The sequence below is a fragment of the Anticarsia gemmatalis genome, chromosome 1 (genome assembly GCF_050436995.1).
Source record: "Anticarsia gemmatalis isolate Benzon Research Colony breed Stoneville strain chromosome 1, ilAntGemm2 primary, whole genome shotgun sequence".
In the NCBI taxonomy this organism is placed as follows: Eukaryota; Metazoa; Arthropoda; class Insecta; order Lepidoptera; family Erebidae; genus Anticarsia; species Anticarsia gemmatalis.
The window spans coordinates 8277068-8304724 of NC_134745.1; the positions used below are offsets into that span (position 1 = coordinate 8277068).

General features: G+C 35.7%; 1 protein-coding gene across 1 annotated transcript; it reads right to left on the reverse strand.

Annotated features, from left to right (window-relative positions):
* Window positions 1–82: 82 nt before the first annotated feature.
* On the reverse strand, window positions 83–26780 carry LOC142974535 (C-Maf-inducing protein-like). The gene is made up of 14 exons (XM_076116939.1): window positions 25665–26780; window positions 16000–16233; window positions 8602–8730; window positions 8418–8468; window positions 8262–8333; window positions 8088–8177; window positions 6795–7033; window positions 5053–5271; window positions 3097–3367; window positions 2851–2949; window positions 2594–2749; window positions 2175–2330; window positions 1713–1857; window positions 83–1602 (listed from the first exon to the last, which is right to left on the reverse strand). The coding sequence occupies exons 1-14, from the start codon at window positions 26325–26327 to the stop codon at window positions 1478–1480; spliced, it is 2649 nt and encodes an 882-aa protein (XP_075973054.1). The 5' UTR covers window positions 26328–26780; the 3' UTR covers window positions 83–1477.
* Between the last annotated feature and the right edge of the window lie 877 nt (window positions 26781–27657).

The window sequence follows — 27657 nt, forward strand, 5'->3', positions numbered from 1 at the left end:
AATACCTATTCGGGGTTAGCGCTATTCATCCAACGCTGAAAACACTCGAGGGATTTGGTTAGTTAAAACTACTGTATTTTAATTTAATTATTTTATTAAAAACTCACACTTCTGCCTTCGCACGGTGGATAAGTCTTGTATCTCTTTATGACATAATTTCAATAAGTAACAGTATTCAGTTCATATTACTTTACACTAGGTAGGTATAACTTGTGCAAGAACTTGCGGTTTGGTATATTGTCAGAGAAAAAATACCATAGTGAACAGTGAAATATAATAAGTATCTAATTCAAACATGCACGTATTATGGCGCTATTTTCAAATCATTTACTTGTTAAATTACTTATCTGCTTCCGTTTCCGATCTATGAGTAAAGGACTGATAATATATTATAGGTACATATAATTTTTAAATAGTTACGAAATAGGTTGGTTATTATAATAATATTATATTGCAATTCTATTCTTCACTGAAGTTTACCAACGATCAGACATATTTACGCCAAGTCTAAACATACATTACGACAGGTAAACTACTATTACGACAGGTAGTCTAATATAAAATATGTTGAATAGACCAGAAGTAAATATAATTCATTATTGCACCTTTTATCATTAGGTACTATTTTTATTAATCATACATTTACATTGACTACTTTCAAGTTTAAGGTGGATAAAGGGATTATGCTATGAACAGATAATGTAAGTTTATATATAAAAACACTGAATATTACATATTACATTCCAACATGACACAAATACACATTTGTTTACAAGATGGTTCACTTTCTCACAGCCCAAAGACTCCTATCTTATACTACCGTACTAAATTTTAAAGCGTTATACATCTAATTACATCTATATTTTCTGTACAATTGTATAGTGCAGCTAAAATGCAGTTTTATGTGTTTAATTATAATAAAATAAATAATCTTAAATAATACGCAGAGACTGTCGCTAGCCCTATAGCGATAACATGGCAGAAATTACTTTTAAATACATTAGGCTAGTGTATAAACTAATTGTATAATTTACTTGGGAACTTATATTTACACAATTACCAGCAGTTTCAAACTGAAAAGAAAATTGGACCGCGACTTTGAAAATAGGACACTAAAAGTATAACATCGTTAACCTTAAAACAGTAACTTAATAATATAATTCGAATAACACATATTTTACACCTATGTTGAAGTGAACTACTAGAACAGAACAGTGGGTACAAATAACATTTATATGATGAACATTCGTTCAGTCAGTAAAAGTGAAATGCAACGTTGACTACTTACTTACATAATATCAGTATTTTACCTTATCTAGGACAATGTGGAAAATAGTGACGGAAAGCAATCTTAACACTATTGTGTGGTTTTATCTGAATGCATAACTTATGTGAAGTTATTAATACTGGGGTAAAGCGCATTGAGATCGTAGGTTCAAATGGTGGAGGAGCAGTGAGCCTGAGCCGGCGCTCGCTGTCACCACGCCTCCGTGTACCGGATGTCGTACTCCTGCAGTTGCGGCAAACGCTGGCGGAGTACCTCGAACGCCTCCGCTGATAACTTGGTGCTGTTCAAATTTAACCGACGCAAGTTGGACAGACCTGAAAATTAATAGAAACGTTGAGATACTTTTTCAAACATACCAATTTACATAATTTAATATCATTTACTAATACTTTTAATAGTATAAAGTCTATAACAATTTTATTACCTGATAGAGCTTCTATTCCTTTATCGGAAACGGGCGTTTCACAGAGATTGAGGACCTGAAGTCGCGGTAAATGCTCAGCTATTAACTGCACACCGCTGTCACCGAACTTTGTCGCCCACAAGTTAAGGTAGCGAAGAGATGGCAACTGTTGACGAAAGCACACATTTAAAATAAATTGCCGGTACTTATACTCTACGAAAACTTTTCCAATGTTTAGTAGGTATTATTTATCATCATAATTTACAAAGAGAAACTAAGTAATCAACACAATATGAAACGTCTACCCAACAGTCATTATATTGATGTACCTCACTTAGATCAAAGTGAAAGTTGGTGTCTTTGTTTAGCCTAGATTTGGAGACGAATGTACCCAAAAACCCAGTAGAAAGCGAGATTGGTACATAATATATTACAAAGCAGTTACCTACTCTACTTATGATAATGTAGCAATAGTATAGTTACCTTGATGAGATGATGTGCACAGGCACTGGTGACGCTGGTGAACGCAAGCGAGAGACACTCGAGGTTGCCGAGAGCACCGGCTTCTAACAGTGCGGCTACGTCCGCGTCTGTCGCGCGAACAGGTAAGGCCAGCCGCCTGGGTCCTCCTTCTGCTTGCTGGAAGGCAACAGTTTATTATTACTTGCACATTTGAAGGTAGCCTATTGTTTCCCAGATCAGACGGAAAAGACAATGATTGACTGACTCTCTACATCATTATTTTGTTAAGTAATATGTAGGTTCGCAGGTATTTTTATAAAAAGCTTACATGACAAAGATAATAGGAGGCGATAGGTAGGTACCCAAGGCTACCTCAGTACTCGTAGCTATCGTAATGATAAAGATCTTCAAGTAGTAGGTACTAGTAATTGTAAACTCACCAATCTTTGGAGATTTTGTTGTCTTTCACATAAATCTTTGTAGTATTTCTGTCCGAGTTCAGTTCCCTGTAATGCAGCAATTATCTCCAGTTGTGTTTGCTCTCCACTCGTAACCTCCCATTCCAACATTAAACATAGAGCTTCTAAAGCGGCGGGCTGTAAAACAAAAATAGAATTACAAAAAAACTGTACATTAAATAATAATATTTTTATTAAGAAACTATCATTAGGTAGGTACTCTTTGCTTGTATACTTACATGTTCAGTAAGAGCGACTAGCACAAAATCAGGAAGCTGTTTACTCATACTCTGTAGAAAGCTTTTCCTGTTACAGCAGCAATTTAAAAGACTCCCGAGCTGAAAAGATAATAAACACTATTAATAAAAACAAGCCGGGAAAAAACAGTTTGTTTGCGAATTCTCGAGAGATATCAAAAATTTACTCTGGTTATTCCCCACATGCGTAACCTCTCAATAACAAAAATGTTTACATTGTGAACTTACCATATCACCCCATATCTGGCAAAGTTCTTGATGTGGTATCGCTAACATGGGGTCAGAAGGTGCTGCAGATCTGAGCCAAGACGGTGGACATACTCTCGCTGCTCGCGCTGGAGCCACGCACGAATGCGCCGCGCATCTGGAATCGTGTGCCAGAGCTCGAAGAACATTGCCCAACCTCTTAGCAACACGTGGGCAATTCATGGCAGCAGAGCAGAGAGGAACTGGTTGCAATACAGCGCCTACTACTACGACCCAGTCCTCATATTCACACCTGCAGAAAAATAAGGCCGATAATGATAACATTCTAAATGTATGTCCTATTGTGGCAACTTCTTTAATAGATGAGAGTGAATACTAAAATAGAAAGCTTTTAATAATTTTTAAAGTATGGCAGCTGTATAGCATATCAGCTTTGCTTTAGTGTAGGTAGGTACCTATATTCTACATATGTAGGTATGTCCGCGGTTCTCCTGTACACACGAAATGGCTAGGGAAACACGTAAGGAGGAAACTAATATCCCCTTATGGTAAAATCCTGGGGTCCGTGTACAGGTTATACCAGTTTAGAGTACAAGTACATTGACAGAAGTATATTCATATAGTTTCCGGTTAGTAATATTAAAGGTAAAAAACCGTCAGACGTTTATTATAATTGCATTATCTAGCAGGCAAACGTAAAGTACAATTTTAATTAAGTTTAAAATACTTCATTACTGATAAATTATTCCATCTGGGGATTTTCTGTAATTATGACGAAGTGACTTTGTATTCCAGAATATATTATGCCATCAAAAACATTCTGTAAAAACCTCAAGTCTCGCCGTAAAAAGTTGTGAGATCTATATAATACCAAGTCGATTAATCTATTTAGTCTCTACTTAAAGGACCTTCTGTCTTAAGTTATTACGTATGTTATTATCATGCCAATTTAAAAAAAATACCTCTAAAAGATATAGACCGACCTGGCCATCGCATGATTTGATTATTAGTATGTATCACACTACACAGCACGACGAGAAGTTAATGCTCCTGAAATGTTAATGGCGAATTTGTGTTTTCTTGCGATGACCAAGTCGATCTATTTGTTTTAAAGGTATTTTTTTTTAATTGGCATGATAATAACATACGTAATAACTTAAGACAGAAGGTCCTTTAAGTAGAGACTAAATAGATTAATCGACTTGGTATTATATAGATCTCACAACTTTTTACGGCGAGACTTGAGGTTTTTACAGAATGTTTTTGATGGCATCTCACTTCTTTTTGTAGAGCGAATAGAGCAAACATAAGTCCAATTTGTATGGAAAGCCGTATTTTTTTCATAATTCAACATATTTTCCTATGGGAATGTTGTTCAGTTTCATGGGCTAAACACCCTTACCCACCCTATACCCCCTCCCGTTATGTCTCATATAGTAGATACATATTTACACCTATTTATTTTATTTTCTACAGAAATAATAATTTAATTCATTAACTGCAAATGTAACCTTGTAATCTTATACATTTATATGGGATTACAAAGTTATTGTTGCAGTTAGTGTATTTAGAAAACTTGACCGAAATTAGAAAATATTGAATTTTTCCCATGATTAAGACACTAAACCCTATTTGTATTCTAAATTTTAAGCTTCTAAGTCTGCTAGAAGTACCTTAGACTTTTGATGATCGGTGAGTCAGTGAGTCAGTGAATCAGTGAGTGACAAAATTCAAAATTTTAACAAGTTGTCATTCTTAAACTACTGGTTCAGATTAACTGAAATTTTAAATATACCGTGTTTATACAATGACTGATTAGTTGCTGAAAATCCAGGCTTCTTGTTTTATCCACTACGAAATTATAGGGTGTCAAAAATAGCCCGAATTGCTTCGAGAAAAGGATGTTACGGCCGTGCCGCTTTTTTTTTGCTCGACTTGCGGGGGCACTTCCGTGCCCCCAGATTTTTTATAACTTACATGTGTTCTAATATGTCGGCAAAACAGAGGACTTCTTCTTCAGCGTCGTCGCAGACATGAGGTGATGGCGTGTCGCGGTAGTGATCGTCTAAGGCAGCCAGAGCTACAGCGGCGAGGTTCGGTGCAGCGCGTGGATATGGGCATGACGCTCGGCTTCCGTGGGTCACCTCCACAAAACGACGGACCAGCGCACTCCCCGAGTTATGAGCGCTCAAAGCACTGAGAACAAAGCACATAACAATGAATATGAATTTTCTGCTCGTATGCAAGTGTCAAATATAATACCAAGGAATCGAATTTTCATACGAACATAGGGATTGTGGTAAGCTCCGGGAAAAAGATAAAAGTATACATTTAAAATTAAGAATTCTAAGAAATAAAGAGGCCATGCGTTTTACAGCGATATTGGCAGTCTTAGTAATAAACCGACGTGGTAGGTAGGTAGCTAGGTAGAGTGCTTTGTAGGCCGAGGGAGGCAGAAAACCGCAAACAGTATGTTCCACGAATGTGGTCAAAAATGTACGTCATCAACAATAATAAGTAACATAAACACTGAACAGACATTAATTACAATGACGTCAAATGGGAAGATAAGTAAGCACTTAAAATGAGTTATCACGGAAAAAGGAACGACACCAGCAAGAACTTTACCCTCTTTTAAAAGTTCTCCAGATTATTGTATAGGCCTTGATATGAAGCTATTAACTCGTGAGTCTGCCGTTATTAATTAACGTTATTGCAAATAGACTCAGTTTGATTCACCATTACGTTAGATCACTCACATCCTTTTATTACGCTGACCCCAATCAAAAATAATCATGAAAATCAAAGTACTGCTTATATAAAAAGGTATACCAAAATATTCAGTATATTTTGTTACATTTTTATAATGTACAGAGATATACTGACCTTAGTAGAACATAGTAAATACATAAATTCTAATTAATGAGTAGGTAGATAACTTTAGATTATTGAGCTGCCATGTAAAAATTCACCCAGAGATGTATGTATATGTAAATACTACTGCTAGCTACTCAGTTGCGAGCCTCTCCATGGCCATTAAGACTATTAAAGCAATTAATAAATATGAATTGAAATCAAATGAGGTCAGCGGGCTAATATGATGTCTTATAGGTCACTAACATCAAAATAAGCGTTATAAATGCAGTTGTTCTCGGCAAGGTCTCCTGCTGTGTCAGAGACAACGTGATGCGGTTTATAAGCATATCAACACGTACCTAAATAATTATTCAAACAATGGAGGATTTGTTTACAGTCTAGTGTGTAGGCACCGTAGCTACAAGTAGATACAATAACTAAAAACAAATTATATCATTTCGTGACTAATAATAGCAACCACAATTGCAATTTACTAATATTGTCATTAATGCTAAAGTGTTATATACTGTTTATATATTCGACGACGTAATAAACAAAGGTCCCACCCAGCGAAATTAAATAAGTACATTGTTATAAGGTCAAGCAGGTACAACTTGGAGAGTTGTTACGTACGTACATTTCCCATCCTTTCACTTTCATGTCTGTTATCCTGACGTCCTTCTTTGACTATACTTTATGTTAAGTAGCCATATCTTCTCGTAATTATATGGAGGAACATCGAATAAACGTTATTTATGGAATGTTATTAATTTTGAAAAATTTACGGTTAAATTACACGCCGAATGAGTGTGACATTGCATATGAACCCGGGTGTTATTGGTCGAGGATCTCGGTAAAATTACCTGATATAATCTCTGACTAGTCTCCTCGCATTTGGTGCTCTGGCGAAATCTACATTGCGTGTGAGCACTCGGCGTACGGGCGGTGCAAGCGCAGGTAGCGGGGCAGCTCGCGGTCGCCGCCGGCACAGCCTCGCCAGCAGAGCACACAGCTCACCCGACGCGCAACGTTCCGCTAACAACGGTGCAGCTACACTTGTCGCGTTTTCTGCCCATTCCTCCCAGTCAGCATTCTCCTTTTTCTATAACAAAACTATTTATCAGTATGGTTGCATTACGTGACGTCGTACCTAGTGTAAATGGAGCCCGCAACTAGACTGCACTATATGTACATGCTATATATTTAGACACTGCATGCAGCCCATTCGATCTCGATCCTAATAACGCTTGAGATTCCTATGTTTATTAGTGGACTATTACGGGCTGCGTTGATTTTCAAATGCAGATATTTGCTGTTTAATGTCCGGGAATTTGCAATGCAGGGCTTTTTGTGACGCATTCGATACCCATATTTATGTGCGCGACTCTTAACACTGCTGAATTAGTCGTAGTATGTTTGTTAATAAAATGCATGTCTTTGTTTATTTGTGTCACTTAACCACATTCGCCTATACTTCTTGTTTATGTTTTTTTGTTCTTAACACGAATAAGGGTTTTATATTTATTTACTACCATCTAAATAACATAATATAAAACCCATAAAAGCGGGGGGTTTGTTCAATCGCATTGCAGGTACAATATAATCAGCCGTGACGTTTCTCAATATGAAACGGAAATAAGTAAATAGGTACTAGTTATCAAAATGCTTTACGCGTATCAAATGTATGAGGGTATCGATAATATGAACGTAAATATTTGAGCACGTGTAGAGTGCATGATAAGAAATCTAATAACTAGAATAACATTGCATTTCCGTCGCTTATAGAAGAATTCGTAAGCCCAGTTAATACCGAGTTCATACCTGTTTAAGTTTTTCCTATTACATTTTTGTAGACTTGCCTAATATCTACATATATTGACATTTGAGTCTCTTACATAGTATTGTGGACATCGAGCGAATCGATTATGGTTATGTATATGAGAAGATCACGAACCGCATTCACAGAGAACATTCATATAATTATGATCTAAGTGTAGAGTTGTATAGATATTGTTTACTAAAAAACTTGTAGCTAAATTTCAACGTTTTTGACAACTGCCACCTTTAAATGACTTTTCGAATACATAATATAGGCATTTTTAATGTACGTTTGTATATAAGAAGCTGATATATGTATAAAGTAAACGGTAGATTACCTCTGAGAGCAAGTCTGTGAGTATTTGCAGAGGCGCGCGAGTCACACTTTCGTCTTGTAAAGGCGTGGTCATTACGAAATCAACCATATTCTGAAAACAACAATAATTCTTTAGCACATCCAAAATTAGATAACTTGTTTTAAGTTTATGCAACCACAAAAAGTATATTCTTACCTTCAATTCTTTGAGAACGACTTCTCTTCTTACAGTCTTTGTGAGGAAATTCCTATACCTTATGATGTTTCTCTGAAAAATGAACGCAATTATTAAAACACATGCAAGTAAACAATTAACGCAACCGCAACGGGAAGGAAATAACTAAGTACTCACCCTCCACACAATTGAATGATACCACTGGTCCCTTGTGTACGCGTCGTTAGCCTACAACAAATAAAATCAAAGTTAATAGGCTTATATTTAATAGCAGCATTATTATAATAGTAGCGTTATATGCGTTTGTATATTATAATCACGCGCTTTACTACATGTATGAATATGGCAAATATTTATGAACCTGCAAGAGCAGCGATCCGTGAGGCATTACTATTCTGAGGCAGTATTTTCTGGCAGGATCCCAACGAGATATGCAGTACACTTCTTGCATGCAGCTATACGACAGCGGGCTCTCTAACAGTCCAGAAGGCTGAAACAATATAAAAGAATTTAATAATGTTTCATTTCAACACTTTTCTAAAATATTTTTCTTACATAAATCTCAGTCAGTAGGACGGAAGCGAAAAAGATCTGTAGCCTACGTCATAACATCTAAACATTCTCTATAAAGAACGAGGGCTGAACCTCTCGAAGCCATTTTCCTCAAATACGTCATACCCACGATAAGATATGGTGGTATTATTGTGTCTATCTACGCGCAATGATAATTTTAGTTTTGTGTGTCATTCAATTTTACCTGCACATATTATTAGTTTTATAATTCAGCTTAACTTTTATGAATCATTGATTAGGATTGTTAGCCTAGCTCTACATTATTATATAGACTAAGATAGTAGTGGTGTAAAATATCCAAATTGAACTTAAAAGTGTGCAATTGTGTAAATGCAGCATCGATGAGATTATTTATAACACAAAGACTAGAATTAATTAAATCGCATTCGATTTATTGTTGTGGATAACATTAAATACTGTAAATTAAGATTTTAGTTTTTATAAGGTTTTATTGAAATATGATTATTTGTAAGTATAGTAAATGATATGTTACAGATCTTTAATTTGAACAATAAGATGTTTTATTTGAACAATGATGGAGTGGAGTGGAGTGGTGGAGAGAAAAAAATACCTTCGCGGGGGAATATCGCAGATTCCTTTCATTTTAAAGTTAAACAGATGAACAGTATGTTTACAGCGTACATATTTGTTATGATAGAGCTTTATCATTATAATTAATTGTGTATAATAAAGATTTTGCTCTTAAAATATAATGTTGTGTGACAGTAAATCATGCGCCTACCACATGTCTATAAATATTCAGCATGAGGCTTGATAGATTGTTTTAAAACGTTCTTTAAATAGAACGCAACCTATTTTCGTATCTATTGTAGATTCGATACAAGAAATTAGGTCAACTATATAGAAAGGCGCAGCCATCGCTTTGTGTGAAGAATGGTCGTAGGCGGGCCAGTGTACGTTGATGTATGACGTGGCGGAGCATTGCCCCTGCGCGAGCCGCAGTCGCGGGGCCACCCGCCACACGCCGCCACAGACCGCCACAGCCCGCCACACTCGCCACCGCGACCACCTCACTCCCTCACACGCGCACATCGCTTCTTAACAGACTGCCTCTGACCTACCATCTCTACCATCTCGACCACCATCCAAAACCAAACCCCAGTCTCCAGAGAAGTATTTTTTTAGTTGTTACCGTTTTTCCCTCGGACAACCAGAATGATCGATATGTTTGCAAGAATATTTGTTTGACTCAATGCTTCTCAACTCGCGTATCTCAAGTGGATGACAATTAACTAAAGTTAGCAATGAACAGAGAGTTATCGACATTGTACGTTTAAAGAATCACGTGGTTGACGATACATTGATTGTGTATAAGTAAGTGTAACTTAATTACTTTTAATTTGATAGAAATCAATTTGCTAAAGTTAGGCAGAAAAATCTGCATTTTATGCTAATTCGTAATAATTAAATAAATGTACTTAATTGTGATCAAAATAATTTATACTGTTTTAATTTTAAAAAATCCGTCTTAATTAATAACAAAAGCGGTAAATAATTCAATTATTCCGGCCTTTATAAAAATATACATAGGTAAGTAAAATTCTTACGACTTCAGCTAATTGAAGTAATACGTGTTCTTTGACGTCACAGTTTTATTATTTAAATAAATAAAATATTGTGAACTGTTTTTTACATTTAGGTATCACGCATATTATGCGTATGTGCGTTTAATATAAAACTGGTAACAAAAAATATTAGGTATTCTAATTATTTCATTGACGTCAGAGCATATTAATGACATATATGTTGACTATTATAACGGTTGTGAACTTGTGAATTAACATGAATCCGATAATCTACTAAATTCAACTCACACTCAACACTACTTTATATGTAGTTTTCTCTAGCAACCTTAATAAATTATCATTTGGAACATTTTCAGTGTAGTCAAACTTAAAACATTATTGTTATTTGTATTGAAGACACATTATGTCACTCTGTTTCATTTTATGAACGATAAGAGATGAGAAACAACGAATTGTTTGATTGTCGAATGACGCGCGAACGTTCAGTAGCTATTCTAAGACATATGTATTAATGATAATCAGAGAATATGAGGGGTCGCGAGACGATTCTTGCGTCTGTTATACTTCGTAAAAATAAATTTGTAAGTGGATAACTGAAAGATTGACGTTTGTTTTAGCGTTCGTTCATCGTACGTTTTACCGCACACGTAGGCCGTGGGCAAATGGCTTTCAATTTATTGCGTTGTAGTTTAACAATATGGAATTCCCGTGTTCTATAGATATTCGTTGGTTCCCTAATGACCTGACATTGTTAAAGTATCGAGTACATGTCTACTTTGTCGTCCACATTGTGAGGTAAATAGCTTTTACGTTTCACACTTTGAGGCCGTGATATCATGTGTAGCAGACTGTGCTCTATTATAAATCTTAATTGGTCGAGAGTAACAATGTAACAATGCTATCTGTGCCTACACTGCCTATGTGTCTACTATTGAAGGATAATGCGGTCATAATTATGTGAGCCGAGCCTTTTACATACTATTTATGTATTATGAGTAGGTACCTACACTATTTTTAGTTGTCTCTAAGTGTCTAGCAGGGATTGCTGTCGAGGAAAATTATAATTTGCATACCTGTAGATATTAATATATTTTTTTTATTATTGCAGTATTATTTTACCGTTATTAAATTATTATTAACGCGAAAAACTGAGTGAGCCTCCCTTCCAATCCTGATTTATACTGAAATGTTGAATTGACCAGTAATTTGCATAGATTACCTATTACATATTTTGTTTAAATAACCAAAGTGAAGTACTGCTCAATATCCACAGTAGAATGTTTAGTCTAAGTACGAGCGACCCCTGACATTAGCGTAGAGCTCACGCGTCTGGCGTTGCCTTCACTGCAGACAAACTGCCTGAATGCAGATGTCTGGTATGCTTGTGTACTACCTATACCATACACTAATTATATATGCAGGAGCTTATGATTTTAGGTATGTAATAACACAACTGTTTTGTTGAAATTACCCCGATTCTGGGTTTCGATTATTTATTTATTCGTGACCTCATATAATTATCTCTGGGGAAATTGATCGATCACAAAATTCACATTTTGCGAAACCCGTACGGTCATTGAGAATTTACCATATTTAGTGTCGTCATTGCTTTAGGGCATTATCTATACTCGGATGGCTAAAGGCTTGAATTTTGGGCTATGTGAAAAGTCAGAGATTAACATTGAATTTGGATACCAAATGTAAAGTATATTCTGCGCGCAAATGACGTCAAAGGAGAACTGTTTTGAACAGCAATAACCGTTTATGTAGGTAAATGTAAACATTTATGTTTTCTTTCTCCCGAGCGAGTTTCGGCGCTATACACTATTATGAAGATCTTTGTAAATGATGAATATTATAATGGTTCAGCTGTAGACGGCGTAGACGCTGGAGTGCAGTGTTGCGCGTTACATAATGTACTGAACATTCACATATCGGTAGCCGGACGTTTAATATAAAAGTGGTGACGCACGAACGCTCTCTTATCTTCGATTGACCTCGTTGAAGGGTTCGGGACGAAGCTGCAATCGTCTAATTTAAACACCAAACGTCATAATATTGATTATTTTCATTAATAGTGATTGTTTTCATTATTGCTAATGAGTACCAATAATAATATTGCATTACCTTTACAGGCAACACCTGCTTTATCTACGTTACGATTAGTTTTCCAAGAATACAATGTCTCCGTATATTATTCGCTTGGCGGATTGTCCGCACTTTCTGTAAAGTTTTTAAATATTCAATGCTCATTATGCTTTAATTTAATATGACAGGTATTGAAATCATTATGTAGAAATCATGTATCATTACTTCACATAAATTACGAAAAAATATAAGCATTCATTTATACATAGATAGATTGACCGCAAATAGTAACGAAGACAATGTTGTCCTTTAAAGTAGAACATTATTTGTTGGAGAACAATGCAACATGAACATTGAAAGTATGGACTAGTACCTACAGTGCAGTACGTGTGATAAATAGATATAGCTCTCGTCAACACATTAACGCCGATCAATTCACTAGATACGCGAATGTTATCAGACAGAGGTAATCAATCTTCTTCTTCTTATCGTATGGTTAGTGGTCAACCTAGTGTCAAAGTTGTTCAAGCCGCCCGAAGGCCTTTGACATGGCTTAACGACTGTTACCTTAGTAGATAACAGCCGGGACCGACTTTTTACGTGCCCTCCGAAGCACGGAGACGCCCAGCTCAAATACCACTATGCGGTCACCCATCTATGGAATGTCCGCGCCAACGATTGCTTAACCCACAGATCGTTTACCGACCGATGAGCACAACTGGCAATCAATGGTATCTCGTCTTATTTGCCCGTGGAACAACGTCGGAGAAAAGTCCATTATTAACGACATAAACACGTGCACAGTAAATCCCATTTTCAATACGATAAAACTAATTAATTGACATATACATTCATAACAGTAAGTCATTCATGAACGCGCCTTATTAACCGTTTCATTTGTTCTCAGATTGAAGGTATCAAATGTTTAATATAATTTACCCGTTAAATTTTATGAGGAAAATGCTTGGATGATGTTATTTGCAGTAGGTAGTACACGAACAATATGTTTTATTCAGGCATGGTTTATTTCAAAACAGAGAGGCACCTAACAATCAATTATAATGTACATTGTGATTATGATTTTTAAATAATTCTAATAATACCGCACATCAGCTGTATTTCCTCGTTGCTTACGCACATTAGTGGGATAATGTCAGGATTTAAAGAACCTATTAATAAATATAACGACAATAAATTAGGTTTACCAATTGTGTTATTGACGTCAATATATGTTTATCGAGACTGCAATAATTGGATGTTATGTGATTTAATATTTCCTGAAACATAGGCGAAGTTTCATATATGTAGGTACCTATGTCATGAGGGAATTAAAAACTGTATACGATTTTTAATTTGAAGCTGAACGCTAGATTTCTTAAGAGTATAATCGTAGGAAAATGATACTATTATCTTCACTGATGCATAATGAACGAACACGACATATTTTGAGTATTTTTCTCTTTATTAGAACAAGTTAGGTAAAATTCAATTCGTTAATTTACGGATATTGTGCTTACCTATATCATAATGATATAATATTTTTTGAACATTTTTATAGGTACACACTATACGTCAGTACACATTTCAAGTATAGAGAACACGTGAGCTTCTTTAACTTCGTCAAGTAAAAATATTGTTAGCTATTGAGAAAAGCAGGGAGTGTGTCTAAATGAGTGCAAAGTGATTTGGAATTTACCAAATAATAGTCTATTTGAACTCTACTGATCCGTAGATATCTAGTGTGGACTACGACCTTTACCCACTCCAATTATTAAGAGAAGATCCGTTCTGCGCTCACGTCACGTCCTTATCAATTCTACTAAAATATTATGTCGCATTTTAAACATAAACCACTTGTATTATTGAGTTTATTTTTAGTTCCTTGTACACATGTGCCGGACATCACGTACTAAGTAAACACTTCGAAGATACTTCATTCCCGTTTTGAATCAAGTTACTTCCGAGTACAATAATAAATATTTGTTTTAGATGATTCTGAAAACAGTGATATGTAGAGTAAACAATAATAAAACGTTGTTTATACACATTGCACTGAACAACAAGTGCAACGCTTATTTGGAAAATATTTATTCAACTTATGACGTGTTTCGTTTCACCCGCATCGGGTGTACTTTGAAGACAAGATGTTCAGAATAAATGTATAGGCGTAACTTACAGCTTGCAGTAAGTATTATCCATATATTGAGAGCTCGCCTCTGCTCAATATCATTCGCATATGCACGTGTACCCGTGATCGATGAGCGGTGAAATTTGTTTACACGGTATTGTATTTTTTATAATTAAATTTTATACGGCATTGCGAATAAATTGACCGAACAATTTTAATCCGGACACACATACAAGCTACAATAACAAATGTAAGGTTCTAATTTGGATAATGTATCTAGTTAGCAAATTGCAAGAGTAGTGTTTTGTTTAAAAGCATGCTCTAATGTCTAAAATCATTAGAAGGAATGAAAGTAGAGTTGGACAACCCAGTCTGATAGATGATCAAGGATGAATGAAGATGGGGTTATATCCCAAAATGTATAGATACAGTTTGTAAGTTGTCTTTCTATCAAACGAAACTAAAATACTTACAGTACAATACAAATATATGGTTGTTTTTCAAAAAGTACCGACGTAGGCTGTATGAACATTGAATGTTGATGTCATATGGAATGTCACCAAAGTAAATCAATAAAATTTCTCAATTATTACGCATATACACGATGGGTGAGTAATCGTTGACGTATATTTTTGTTTGCACAGATGCAAAGAAGATTACAAGCTATTTAAACACTATATTCAATTGTTATAAACTGTACATTGAAAAATAACCTTTGCTTGCAACGCCGAGAAAGGCAAAGATATTGACAGCACAAATAGGCCTAAGTGATGAGAGCCACAAGAGCGTGAAAGCAATTATATGTAATGGACGAACGATACACTCATAAAAATTGTACTCAATTACGTAAATATTTGAGGCGTACTTTAGTCATTAAACCTCGTTACGGTATCATAGTGAGTGACACAGCGGCCACGTCAAACTAATTCTGGTAATTGTTTAGGACATTAAATATGAATTTACATTTACCTGCTCCTCAACTTCTGAAACGTGAAACAATTTATGCAAAGTTGATTGAGGACCTACTACTACGACCCATCTCACTGAAGTAAAACGCAAGTCAGGTTCTACAAATTACCACCATATTTCGATGTGGTTTTAAGCTATTATCCATTAAGTGTAATTTTGTGGGATTTCTAATAAATACGCTCAAAACAGTCAAATGAATAGGTAAATGAAACAATATATAGATCGTTGAGCAAAAACCTAAGAACCCAGTCAATATGAAAATAGATTATAATAAATTATCGAAACACATGAACACATTGAACACGGCGTATTATTCCAGGGACACATGTTTGACATCAGAATGACGTGTACATTGCGTAACTGTGCGCTGATTTGGAATTTGTGTCCCAAACGAAACGGTGATGAACACAAAGAAAATTTACGTAACTCAAAGTACGTTTGTTAAAATACTCACAGTTTTAGATATTATATGTTGATCTTCTAGACATAACACGTGGGTTTCCCATCTTCTGAGGAATTTAGCAGCTAGTATCTTATCAACCACGGTTCTGGTGTGTTGGAAGCAGCAAACCCGCAGAGAGCCCTCTGTTGCCAGCTTGTACCGAGGCCCCGGGGGTGGCGCCGGTGTACCCACATTGCTGGAAATTTCTAGCCCCACACTGTCTGCACAACACTCCGGGCTTGAACCCTGAAAAACAAACCAAATGTTAATAACAACGTCAACTTAAACACGTTTTCATTGGAATTTCCACATAGCTTTTCTTATTAGTTTCTAGAATTTAACATATTTAGTTAAATTACGGCGAAACAAAAAACTGCTTCATTCACGTTGGAGAAAACATGCGAATCGTTAAGAATTATTTGCAAAATAAACCATGAAAGGTCAGCGGAACGTTCTTTACACGTTAAGCTAGGTTATTATCATACTTTAACATTTTGCGTCTTATGTCATTGGTAGGTTTAAGGTAGTTTGCATTGCTTGCAATTACTTAGTGACGTAAATAAAAACATTGTTGAAATGCCAAGAGTATCAGACATCACGGCCCCGTTCGTTACAACGATACACGTAGCTAGTACCCATACAGTGCTATGAGAGATTAAACATGTTTTGTGGGTCGTAAGTTAAATGATTTATTTCCTAAAACCCGATTTTTTGTTTACCACTCTTAGGTGCCGTAAAATACAGGTTAGAATGACTAAAAAGTGATGTACACGTAAACGATGAAGACATGTAACAAAAACTTGGCATGTGACTAGATCTCCGTGACGTTCAACGAAAAATATCAGTCAAAAAACATTAAGTACTCGTGTAAAATACCAACGTCATGAGTTCAATGATGTATTTACAAAAATTACGTTGTCATTACAATATCAATTTACATTATCAGTGCAGTTATAAACAACTCTATTATATGTGCCCAAATATGAGGTTCCCGTTTATGTACAATTTAATTATTTTTTATTAACAAGTTAACGTTCGTTTGTACGTATTATACAAGGTAGAGCTGCAATATACCTCGTATAATATTACGTACATTATAAAATACATGATTTTATAATGTTATAATAATAAATATATACAATAATATGTATATCAACTATAACGTCAGACTCGACCTTGTACTTAAATTTGAGTTGCAGATAAGAATATTTTTCAAAGATAAATGTTTACTTATGAAAACACATAGATGCTTGTTTGACATCTTTATGCTTTCACTATTAAAATATATTAAGTAACGGTCGCGGCCGAATATCGGAAGGCATTACGTATTCTATTATCTAATAGGAAACTTGTTTCAAAGTTAAAGTAAAGAAGTCTTAAGTCATCTACTATTGATTTGGAAAAATGACTAATATGATTCGATAAAATCAAATGTTTGTAGAGTGGAGCGTGCGATCGAAGTCAATCTGGGCTAAAATTGGATATTTCTGTAAGCAAACATCTTCCCTACCTATACACTGATATAGTTCTGTCAACCTGCCCTTTAACAAAACGCGGGATTATTCTCTCACACAGATTTCGAAGTATATTAGCTACGGAAATATAAATTAAAAAGTAAACATGAATACATAAAATCACACCTTCTTACCGTAGGGGTAGGCAGAAACCAGAGAAAAATAATAAAGTGTTTAACGCAAAATGGTACATAGGGTCTATAGCGATGAACATGAATGGTAACTTCATTATATTTACAATTATTGTAACTGTTCCAGCCTCTGTTATTAAAATCAATTATTAGCTGCTACATTCTAATAAAAATGAGGCTTTATATTCTCAATCAACTAGACTGAGTTAACTCTACCTACTTACTTAGCTGGTAATTTTATTTTGTGTTCTTTATAACACTTAGTATGTTAAAATATCTCAGCTATATGTTGTTTTTAGATTTCGAAGTTATGTATCATGTGCTCTATTAATACTGTTGAGGTATACAGTGAAACAATATAATTATAATTATAGAATTCGTAACAATATCAAACATTATCCTTCCATAATCGGGGAAAGGTATGTTTACTTTGTCCAAAGTCCACTAATATTCATTATTTTACCCTTTACAGTGCAACGTAAAGCCTAATAAAATATTGAACGGCTAGTAAAAACATCGGTACCGGTTTCAAAATTTAAAACTTCCATAATATTCTGCTTCACGATGTTTGGACTCATAACTTGCAGAAGTAATTTGATATAAGTATTCAAAAAGATCACCATTAAACAGACATATAAATTACGTTTTAAAAAAAAGTTTGTCTCTAGTGCCTGATATTCAGATTTTCTCATAAAATTTTGTATAAAAATACTTAAAATGCACAATACTTACAAGGTACGATTTTTTAAAATGATATGTAAAAAAAACATAATTATTACGATACTTTTACAAAAGAGAGTACGACCTTATCTAGGTCGTACTCGGAACTATAAACAGGTCAATATTATGCTTCTTACAGGCCTTAACTTAAGATGGAAAAGGGACTGTACCATTTCCAAGTGATTTCTAAACATCCGGCCCAATCAAATGACATCTATCGATTCATCTTAACCAATATTCTAAGAACAACCAGTATTTTCCAGATACTAAGGTCATGTTGGTATTATTTATGTCATAATACCTAAACATCGGAATTCTTCTCGTAACAACGACCGAACACGTCATTGTAGTGACGATTATTCAAATAGCAGATACGGAATAGATATTTTTACGACTGGCTAAAAACCGGGTGTATGCATACTCGATTTATTTATTTTATTAGTGGTTCGCTGATCTCGCTTCTATTGGATGAACGTGCATATTTTTGTTTGTTTTTTTTTTATAGTATGAATGGTAAGATAAGGCATTTTTCCCTAAATTTGCAACGCTTAAAGCTAATGACCTCTAAAAATTAGGCACTACCTTAACACATACAATTATGTCATTCGATGTAGGTAAAATGTCACATTCCTTTTTTTTTCTTTAAAGCTCCTTTTGGTATTATTAGAATTTACTTCATCAAGAGTTTAAATAAAAATAGGGTACGCTTACGTGTTATTAACAGCGAGAAACAATTTAAATACAAAATTGTGCTGCTCAGTATATTTCATTGTGGAGCCTTCATAGTAAATATGTAGCAAATACGTTTCACCGTATATTATAAATATCAGAGCATATGTCTGTTTATATTCATATGGTTTAAATGATTAAACGTTACCTATATATCATACTTGTGTTTTTGACCGAAATATAACTCCGATCGTTGAAAACATCGGGAAAACCGTGGCGCTACGATCAAGTTCCGGGTACTGGCAAAATAATATCTGACGGATCTATACCATATTATAGAAAATACATTTTCAGCGTTAAAAATAAACCAAGCGCCAAAATAATAATGTACATCAGACTGAACAACTCAATACATTTATAATGTAGATATTTAATAGTAGTTTATATACGACTACAAATCTGTAGGTGGATCGCATGGTGTTGGTGCAGAAATGTTTACGCAAAACAATTTTAGCTTACTATTTCGAACGTACGGCCCAAAACAAGTTCTGTGTTTATACATGTAAGATTGTTCATACGATTATGTTTGCTTTTTAATTTGAATGCTCTTAAAAACCACTCAGCATCTTGCAGATATTTACCACAAAAATATTACGACGGGAATTCGGAAAATTGTGCGATTTTAATGAATGGTCCCACACAGTACTCTTGAAATTAAACAAATGCGTACAAAGCCATTACTTGTGCGAAATCAAAATATTATTCTAATACCAATTATTGGGACCGAGCTAACATGTAATTTTTACAGAATTTTGAGTCGAGACATTTCTTCAATAAAAGAAAACGTACTCCAAACGATATGTCAAAACAATTTTTTTCTAGACGTTTTGTTATTTAATTACAAATCCGATTACCGACTTCGAGTACCCTAGAATTCGTTCAGTCTCTATGAAAATTTGAAGTCACGAACAAAATTTTAACGTAAAAGTGTATGTTGGATGGATGGTATCTTATCAGACTAGTGCAATATCCAAAGGCAGAGTGGGTCGGCTGGTGGTGTTGTGGCGCATGACACGACCCACATAGTGGTCGGTGTTCAATGACGTCATTGCGAAAATTTGGGTCATGAGGGCGCGCTTTCCGAGGCACCGCCGCCGCCGCGCGCTCCTTCGTTTGAGGAGATCGACCCGAATAGAAAATACACTGTATCGACGCTTCCGCACCTATTCTACCATGTTTTTCAAACTCATCTAACACTTTAGTAAATACTAATCTCCTTTACATTGACAGCACGATTTCACAAATCTGTATAACATTGAGTTGCTAGTAGTATTTCAAAGTGTGAAACACAAAGACAAACAATTCGTTGAATTCGTAATCACTTTTCCGAAGAAGGTCACAGGTGATTATTAAAATTTGGGAACGTCAAAAACGTGTACCTTATTTGATGTTTTATTAGATTAAGATAAAATTTATGATTTGTATTAGATATAGGTAATAAACATGGAATGAAAAGCTTGTATAATTTATTTTTAATATAATATACACACGACATTTTTAAACAGAAACGAAAAATGTGTGACAATCCAGACATACGTGCGACCTTCAGGCACGAAGGTTGTAGAGTTCAAGGCTAATAAATTCAAGATTATATCTATTTGTGTAGAAACAGATTCTGGCACTGACGCTGAAAAACCGTGTAAAATATGCGCTATCTATGTTTTGTGGCAGTGTTTTGTTAGCGATGTGACGTCGGTTGAATCATAACCACAAGCGACAACAACAGTTCGATGTCGTAAAACTGTTGTCATAGTGTTGAGTGGCGTGGCGCACAACTTCGTTGAAAATGGTTACAGCCAACTGACGTTCACGGGATTTGCAGTAGCACAGGAAAACGGATACACTATACATGAATCATTATGTGTACATAATGTAGTTGACTAATTTATGTACTCAGGTCAAATTAGCTTTTAATGAGTCGTCCAAAAATAACGTTCTGATTGATTGGTGATGTAAGGTTCAGAGCTGTATAAAGCTATACTTTATGAAACTTTATTTACATGGTATGTTGTTCTCTATAGAATACTATAATTGCTGTATATTTTTGACCTACCATGCTATTTAAAATCAACAAAATTTGATCAACCACTGTTAAAAGTAGGTGTAGAAAAGAACATTGATCAATGTGTATAACAATATGAAAACAATTCCATCAGCTTATATGTAGATATAATAGTAACAATGAAGGCTTTAAAAAAATATAGCTTGAACGCTGGGCTTTTGACTATTATTTAAATGCATGTGCGTAGAATAGAAATTAATTAGGTTGTGATTCATAAAAAAATGCTTTAGTTTGTTTAAGTTCACGAAAATATTGTATTCATTTCAATTTTACAAGTCCATTGACCTCTCCATTGATTTGCTCATCGGGTCATGTGGAATGTTGTACTCGTATTCGACATATACATAAACAAACATACGTACATTCCGGAATACTCGTGTTTTTTGCCAGGTATATTTTTTTGACATTGATTAATTTGCTTACGACCCCAAAAAACTGCATATTTAAACCGCATTCAGGTTTTTAGTTCTGTATTCATTTTATTATCGTTTTAATCCCATATACAAGTTTTGCGTACCGAAAGTATTTAAATAAAACTTTGTTTTTACTATGCTCGAACCCACGACTTTGTTTAAGAGAAACCCGTTATAATTTGACGGTTTCCGCTGGTAAAAATATTTTTTAATAATAGTAGGTCAAAAAAGAACATATTTTCCCTCTAGATCATTAATTGCTGTCTCCTTTGAAATTGGATGATATTTCCTTAAAATTTCCATAACATTTTAGTTTTCTTTAATCTTATGTTTGTCAGCAATGGAATTATAATAAATGCAGCAAAACATGAGGTAAGAAGTTATTACATAATATGTCATAGGGTTGTTTCATGCTTCAGTAACAGACAAAGTTACTTTAGCATTATATTCATATGGAAATGCGGATGTGTATCTGATACATTAGGTAGATATGCCATTAGAGATCGCGAAGGTTTCAGGCTCAATTCGATTACCTCTTGTTCTTCCTTGCCTTTTCCCAATTATAGTGGGGTCGGCTTCCAGACTAACCTGGTTTGGTTCGTTACCGCTATTCAATTTATAGTCGACAGCGACCTTTGCAAAAGACCCCGTATTCGTAATTTTTTACATCAAGATTTTTAAATTAGGAACTCATTTCTATCAATAACTGAAACGTATTTTGTTACACGTATTTAAAAAGCCATTACCTACTTTATTCGTTCATAAGCGTGATAAAAATAATGTATCGGATCCTGAATAAAAACAGCCTTTGTTTAAGATCTGTTGACGTGAATTGACTGGTCAAGATTAAAGTCAATCGTGGAGTTGAACCAATCGATATAACACGCCACAAGTGCGGGCGACGGACGGCGCCGCGTGAGGGTCATGATGTGACCGCGTGGACTAACTCTATACGTACACTTGTGTTCCGTTTTTATACTAAAAGTTCCTACTACACGAGGGTTGGACGTCGTTACGCACATACAATTTGTATAAAAATAAACGTGCACGTGAATCTGTCACCCGTCTTAAGGACTGAGTTTATAAATACGGTAGGGTTCTCTGATTTATTTATAGCTCAGATATTTCACAGATATCTTGGGTCATGGATTTAACCTCTTGCAAGCTATCCACGGATTTAACACTTGTCTCGTTATCGTCACAAATTACCGAGATGTGACTGTGACGTATAGCCAGCGTGTCCGCTTGATGTCCGGTTGATGTACGCAATGTTGACATCATTTCAGTTCCGATCTCTCCTCAGGTTCCGCAACAAACTTGAGAGAGTACGGATGAGTAAGCCGTGATTCATGTGGTTTCCAAAGCTATCTTTAAATTTCAAGAAGTATATTAATGTCTGATTATAAAAACTTGGAACATAGTTACAAAAAAAGTCTAGTTGCGATCCAACGATAGATACTCGTACTGTTATTGTTAAAAAGTGTTTACGTCAATCGATCAATCATCCACGCTTACAGTTGCTGACCATCCACCAACGTCGGCATGTAGCTTTCCAATTGTATTAATACAATAAGAGCGAACAACAGTAACTCACAAATCTTATATTTTAAACAGACAATACGATGTGTCTGATTTATAACATGGAATTGATGTCACTGTACTTAACCATAACCTAAATAAGTGTTCCTTGCCATGTTTAGCCCACGGCGCTTATGACGAGTCATATTTAATAAAGACTATTGTTACCAACTAATCTAGTTTTAATATAATACGACCACATGTGTTGTGAATCTTATGTTTATTTCACTCTCGGCTCATTGGCAGATTTTTGACTTTCTTCGCACATACATTGTGTCAAACAAATATGTTATCATAATACTATTATGAATATTGTTTATTTGAGTATCGGAAATACGATTAATTAAAATACGTAAATATAACCGGCCATCAAGGACGAACAGATGAATTCAGAAACTGGTTTTATTGGGACCTTTTGATGACAAGCGGTTTTAAGCGTGGCTGTGTTGATTGAGTTAAAAGATGCATACTTAAAAGTCTAATAACCTCTGTTTTCTCTTTCTTCTGCACTATACGATATACGGAAGACAACTAGGTTTTAACAGGTGTGATCAAGAGCATTTGTTCAATGATTTATTAAATTGGTAACTAACGCATTTGGTTAAAAAACGTAAATATTTGTTGCATATTGGGTACATAGGTGATGTCATAAAGAACAGCTATTTTAAGCACAGTGCTTTGTAGCGAAAAGTATTTGAGGACATGTTACGTTAAGACAAATCATCATAACATTTGTTTAGAAATCATTCCCTATAATCCGCGTATTTATAACTGCAACTAGGTAGGTATTTCATATTAATTCTTTACGATTATAAATGATAAACAAAGCCAAAAAAGATCCTAATAAGATACTACGAATAGTTAAAGCTACATAACATCCATAAAAATTGCGTGATAATAAAGAAACTTGTTGGGTTCATAAAATGTTATATACGAACCCAAAAAATGTTTTACTTCGTTTACTGGCAAGTATGTATACCGTATTGTATTGGTCTCCCATTGATTTCGTAATACAAACATGAACGTGACAAGCCTACAAAAAATTCATTAGAATTTCATATAGGCTCCGAAATCTGTTTATATTTGTTTACCTATATGTTGAACACGTGTAGGCCTCATAAAACGACATTCAACGATACGGATTTCAATACACTAAACAAAACATATGGTGGGTTTGACAACCCAGATGTAACACAATACATTTGATAAACATATATTATCTATCCCAATATTTAAAAAATACATTTATTTTTACAAATTATGCTTATGACTTTTCAGCTACTAGGGTCTCTAGGAGAAGATAATACGTAGTGGAGTCCACCAGGTGGAACAGTCCTGGTTGAAGATTACCTAGCCCTCACCATTTTTTTTTCTTCTTTGTGTCCACATGTTTTTTAGTACCGAAATCTTGGATAAATCATATATTATCCGAATGTCCGATAACTCTTTTTTCTCTTTTAAGCTGCATAAATGTTGAGCCCTTGATCACCTGTGTGGGTGAAGTGCCATCCACCCAAATATCACAGCACTTCACAAAATGCTCAAAATTAGTAAGTTTATTTCAACTTTTTTACTGGAATAAGTCTGTCGACTTTTTTCAAGAAAAGTGACAGTTCGTAATACTAACTATCACGAATTTGTAATAGCCATAGTAACTGCTGATACATCAAATTTTATTTATTTATTTATGTAGATATATACTTTGAACAGTTTACTGCTAGATAAAAGACTCTCTTTGACTAATTAAGGTATAGATATTTTATATTTTAGTTTATTTGGGTTATATAGGTCACAATACTAGCACAACTTGGCGCTGTATGTAACATTATAATCAACCTTCGCAATGTGGTTTAGAAAAACCGCGTAACTGAACCACCTTGTGAATACAACTGTATCAAGTTGTTACCACTATCCAATATGTTTTTAATTTGACAATATTAATAAAAACTACAGATTACATCAATGTTTCATCCCAAGTGCTTGGCGCGCAGATGGAGGAAGCCACCGAATTTTTAAACTCCAATTTTATGTTACAGCTACATCTGTTTTGAATGGTATGGTTAGGTAATGAGGTAACCTCCTGCCACAGTAATTAAGGGCGTATTAAATCAACTATTTACGACTAACATTTCTCTCCACGAATAGCCAATTGTAAACGTTCTTATACCTAAGTTTAGCTGCTAACGACTACCGTTCAGATCGATTTGTTCTGTTGATAACTTCCAATGAGTACCAATATTTGAAATAAATGTTTTCTGAAGAAAGTATTAAATAAATAAATGTAATGCTTTGTTTTCGTCGAGTTATGTACGTCCAACGAGCGTCTTCAGAACCTACGTAAACACTTGCTTCACTTGCTTGTGTTAACTTATGTACGTAGGTACTAAGGCGTTATGTAAATAATCAGTATTCGCGACATACGTATGTACATATTGGTACATATTTTGATAAGAAGCTTAGAGGTAGTATATTTTTCGGTTGCTTGTAAACATCATACATTTTGACATTATAATGAATTCTGCAGACTTACGAAATATTCAGCGGAGCTTTGATCTGCGAGCGAGGGTGAGAGCAGACAGCCGGGAGACGGCGGCGCAGTTGCGGCCGGGGGCGGCGGCGCCAGCGACAATAGCTCGCCCGCGGAGGCCGACATGCTGCCTGCCGCCGCCAGGCTCCGGAGCCGATCAGCGAGGTCTGTGTGACCACTGTTACACGCTTTACTGACGTTGCCATCTTTATCATCTTTGGTACTCAAGTTATTTATAATGCGTGGCCGCCGTAGTTTTCTTGAAGCGGCTCGCCACCGCCTGAGACGGCAGGCTGCATTGTTCAATACGTCTTCAGTATCACGGTGAGGCGGTTCCTCGTCAGACTGCGTGGCGTCGTCAGCGTCGACCTGCTCGTCTATAAAAGGCAACGTCTGACTCAAGGCAGAAGGAGACGGTTCTCCATCACTCAGTGTTGCAGTCGATGGACTTAAAAAATCCCTTAAAGCAAAAGCTAGCCTCTGGTCTGCATTCAACCCCACAGGTGCATTATTCGATACTTGATCGGCAGACACGTACTGTGTCTCATCGATTTTGCCATCTTTGGCATCAGTCTTCAAGGCACCATTTTCATTAGAATTCAGATCCATATTTATTTCCTGGTTAAAGGAAGGCATTTTGAAAAATCGGCAGTTTATGAAATTCATTTAGAGTGTTGACTGCCGCATCGGGCAGAAGATCCACACTTAAAATGCGCTTTTATTTCCCACCTATATTACAATACTTCTTGTTCTGCAGCTTTAGAGATTCAGAACATAACGTTGATAAAAATCCGCACATTTTTATCATCAACGCAGATGATACACTAATTGAAACTTTATATCTAACTCACGGAGACAAGCACAGTTCATTAAAAGGACTTGTAACATTAACTCACTGAACTGATTAAAAACGAATATATTGTAGGGATATCACATAAATCTATCGTGAACTCGCGGCAATATTAAAACCGTTGTATGGATTGCATTCACAATCGGCCTCGAATTACACAAGCAGTGTACGCAAACAGCGCGGAGCACTACTGGCCGGCGCTATCATCCTAAGCTATACATATACGTGACGTTCTCGACACCACACTTCTTGTTTGTATTGACGTATGGCCGGCTTGCGCAAAAGAGGTCTAGTGGGACGGTGGCGCCCTCCACAGCGGCAGCAGATACAGTAACTAACATGCCAACGCCATCTGTCTGACTACGCATGATAAATTTGACGTCACGGCGTGATCTTTACTGGTACACGAATAAGTACATAACATTTGCGTCAGGTGGCGGTAAAATATATTTTGTACAATATTATAATTACGTCGATTTTCTTTCAGTATGAAGAAAAGTTAATTTTTCCAACTGGTTACCTTCAAATATGTCTTTAACCATACACTCAGATTAACGTACATGAGAATAAATACTGTGGTAGCCAATAATTAAACCAAATCATTTAAAAATAATGCAGCACAGGAATCAGCGTTAGGCCCAGCGCAGACAGACCGGAATAATCCTCGCGCGGTCTCGAGCATTTTCTTTACGGCTCGCGGATGCTCGAGCATGCTCGCGACTGCTCGAGCCTGCGCGAGGAAAACTTTCTAGGTTACCATTCTTCATTAGGCCCAGCGCAGACAGACCGGAATAATCCTCGCGCGGTCTCGAGCATTTTCTTTACGGCTCGCGGATGCTCGAGCATGCTCGCGACTGCTCGAGCCTGCGCGAGGAAAACTTTCTAGGTTACCATTCTCCATTAAACAGGCCAGTTTTCGTGAAAATTCGTCAACGATGGTAGACTGGGCCATGATTATAATTGCTCTTTTGGCTGAAGAAGAATAAAAATGACGTTCTCTCTTTTTAAACTCAGTAACAACAATGAAATTTTTCTTACGATGCTCGCGCGTCCTCGAGTATGCGCGGGGATACCCGCGCATCCTCGAGGACGCGCGAGCATTTTTTGTCAGGTTCAAGCAATTATGCACCTTATTTTAATGATTTT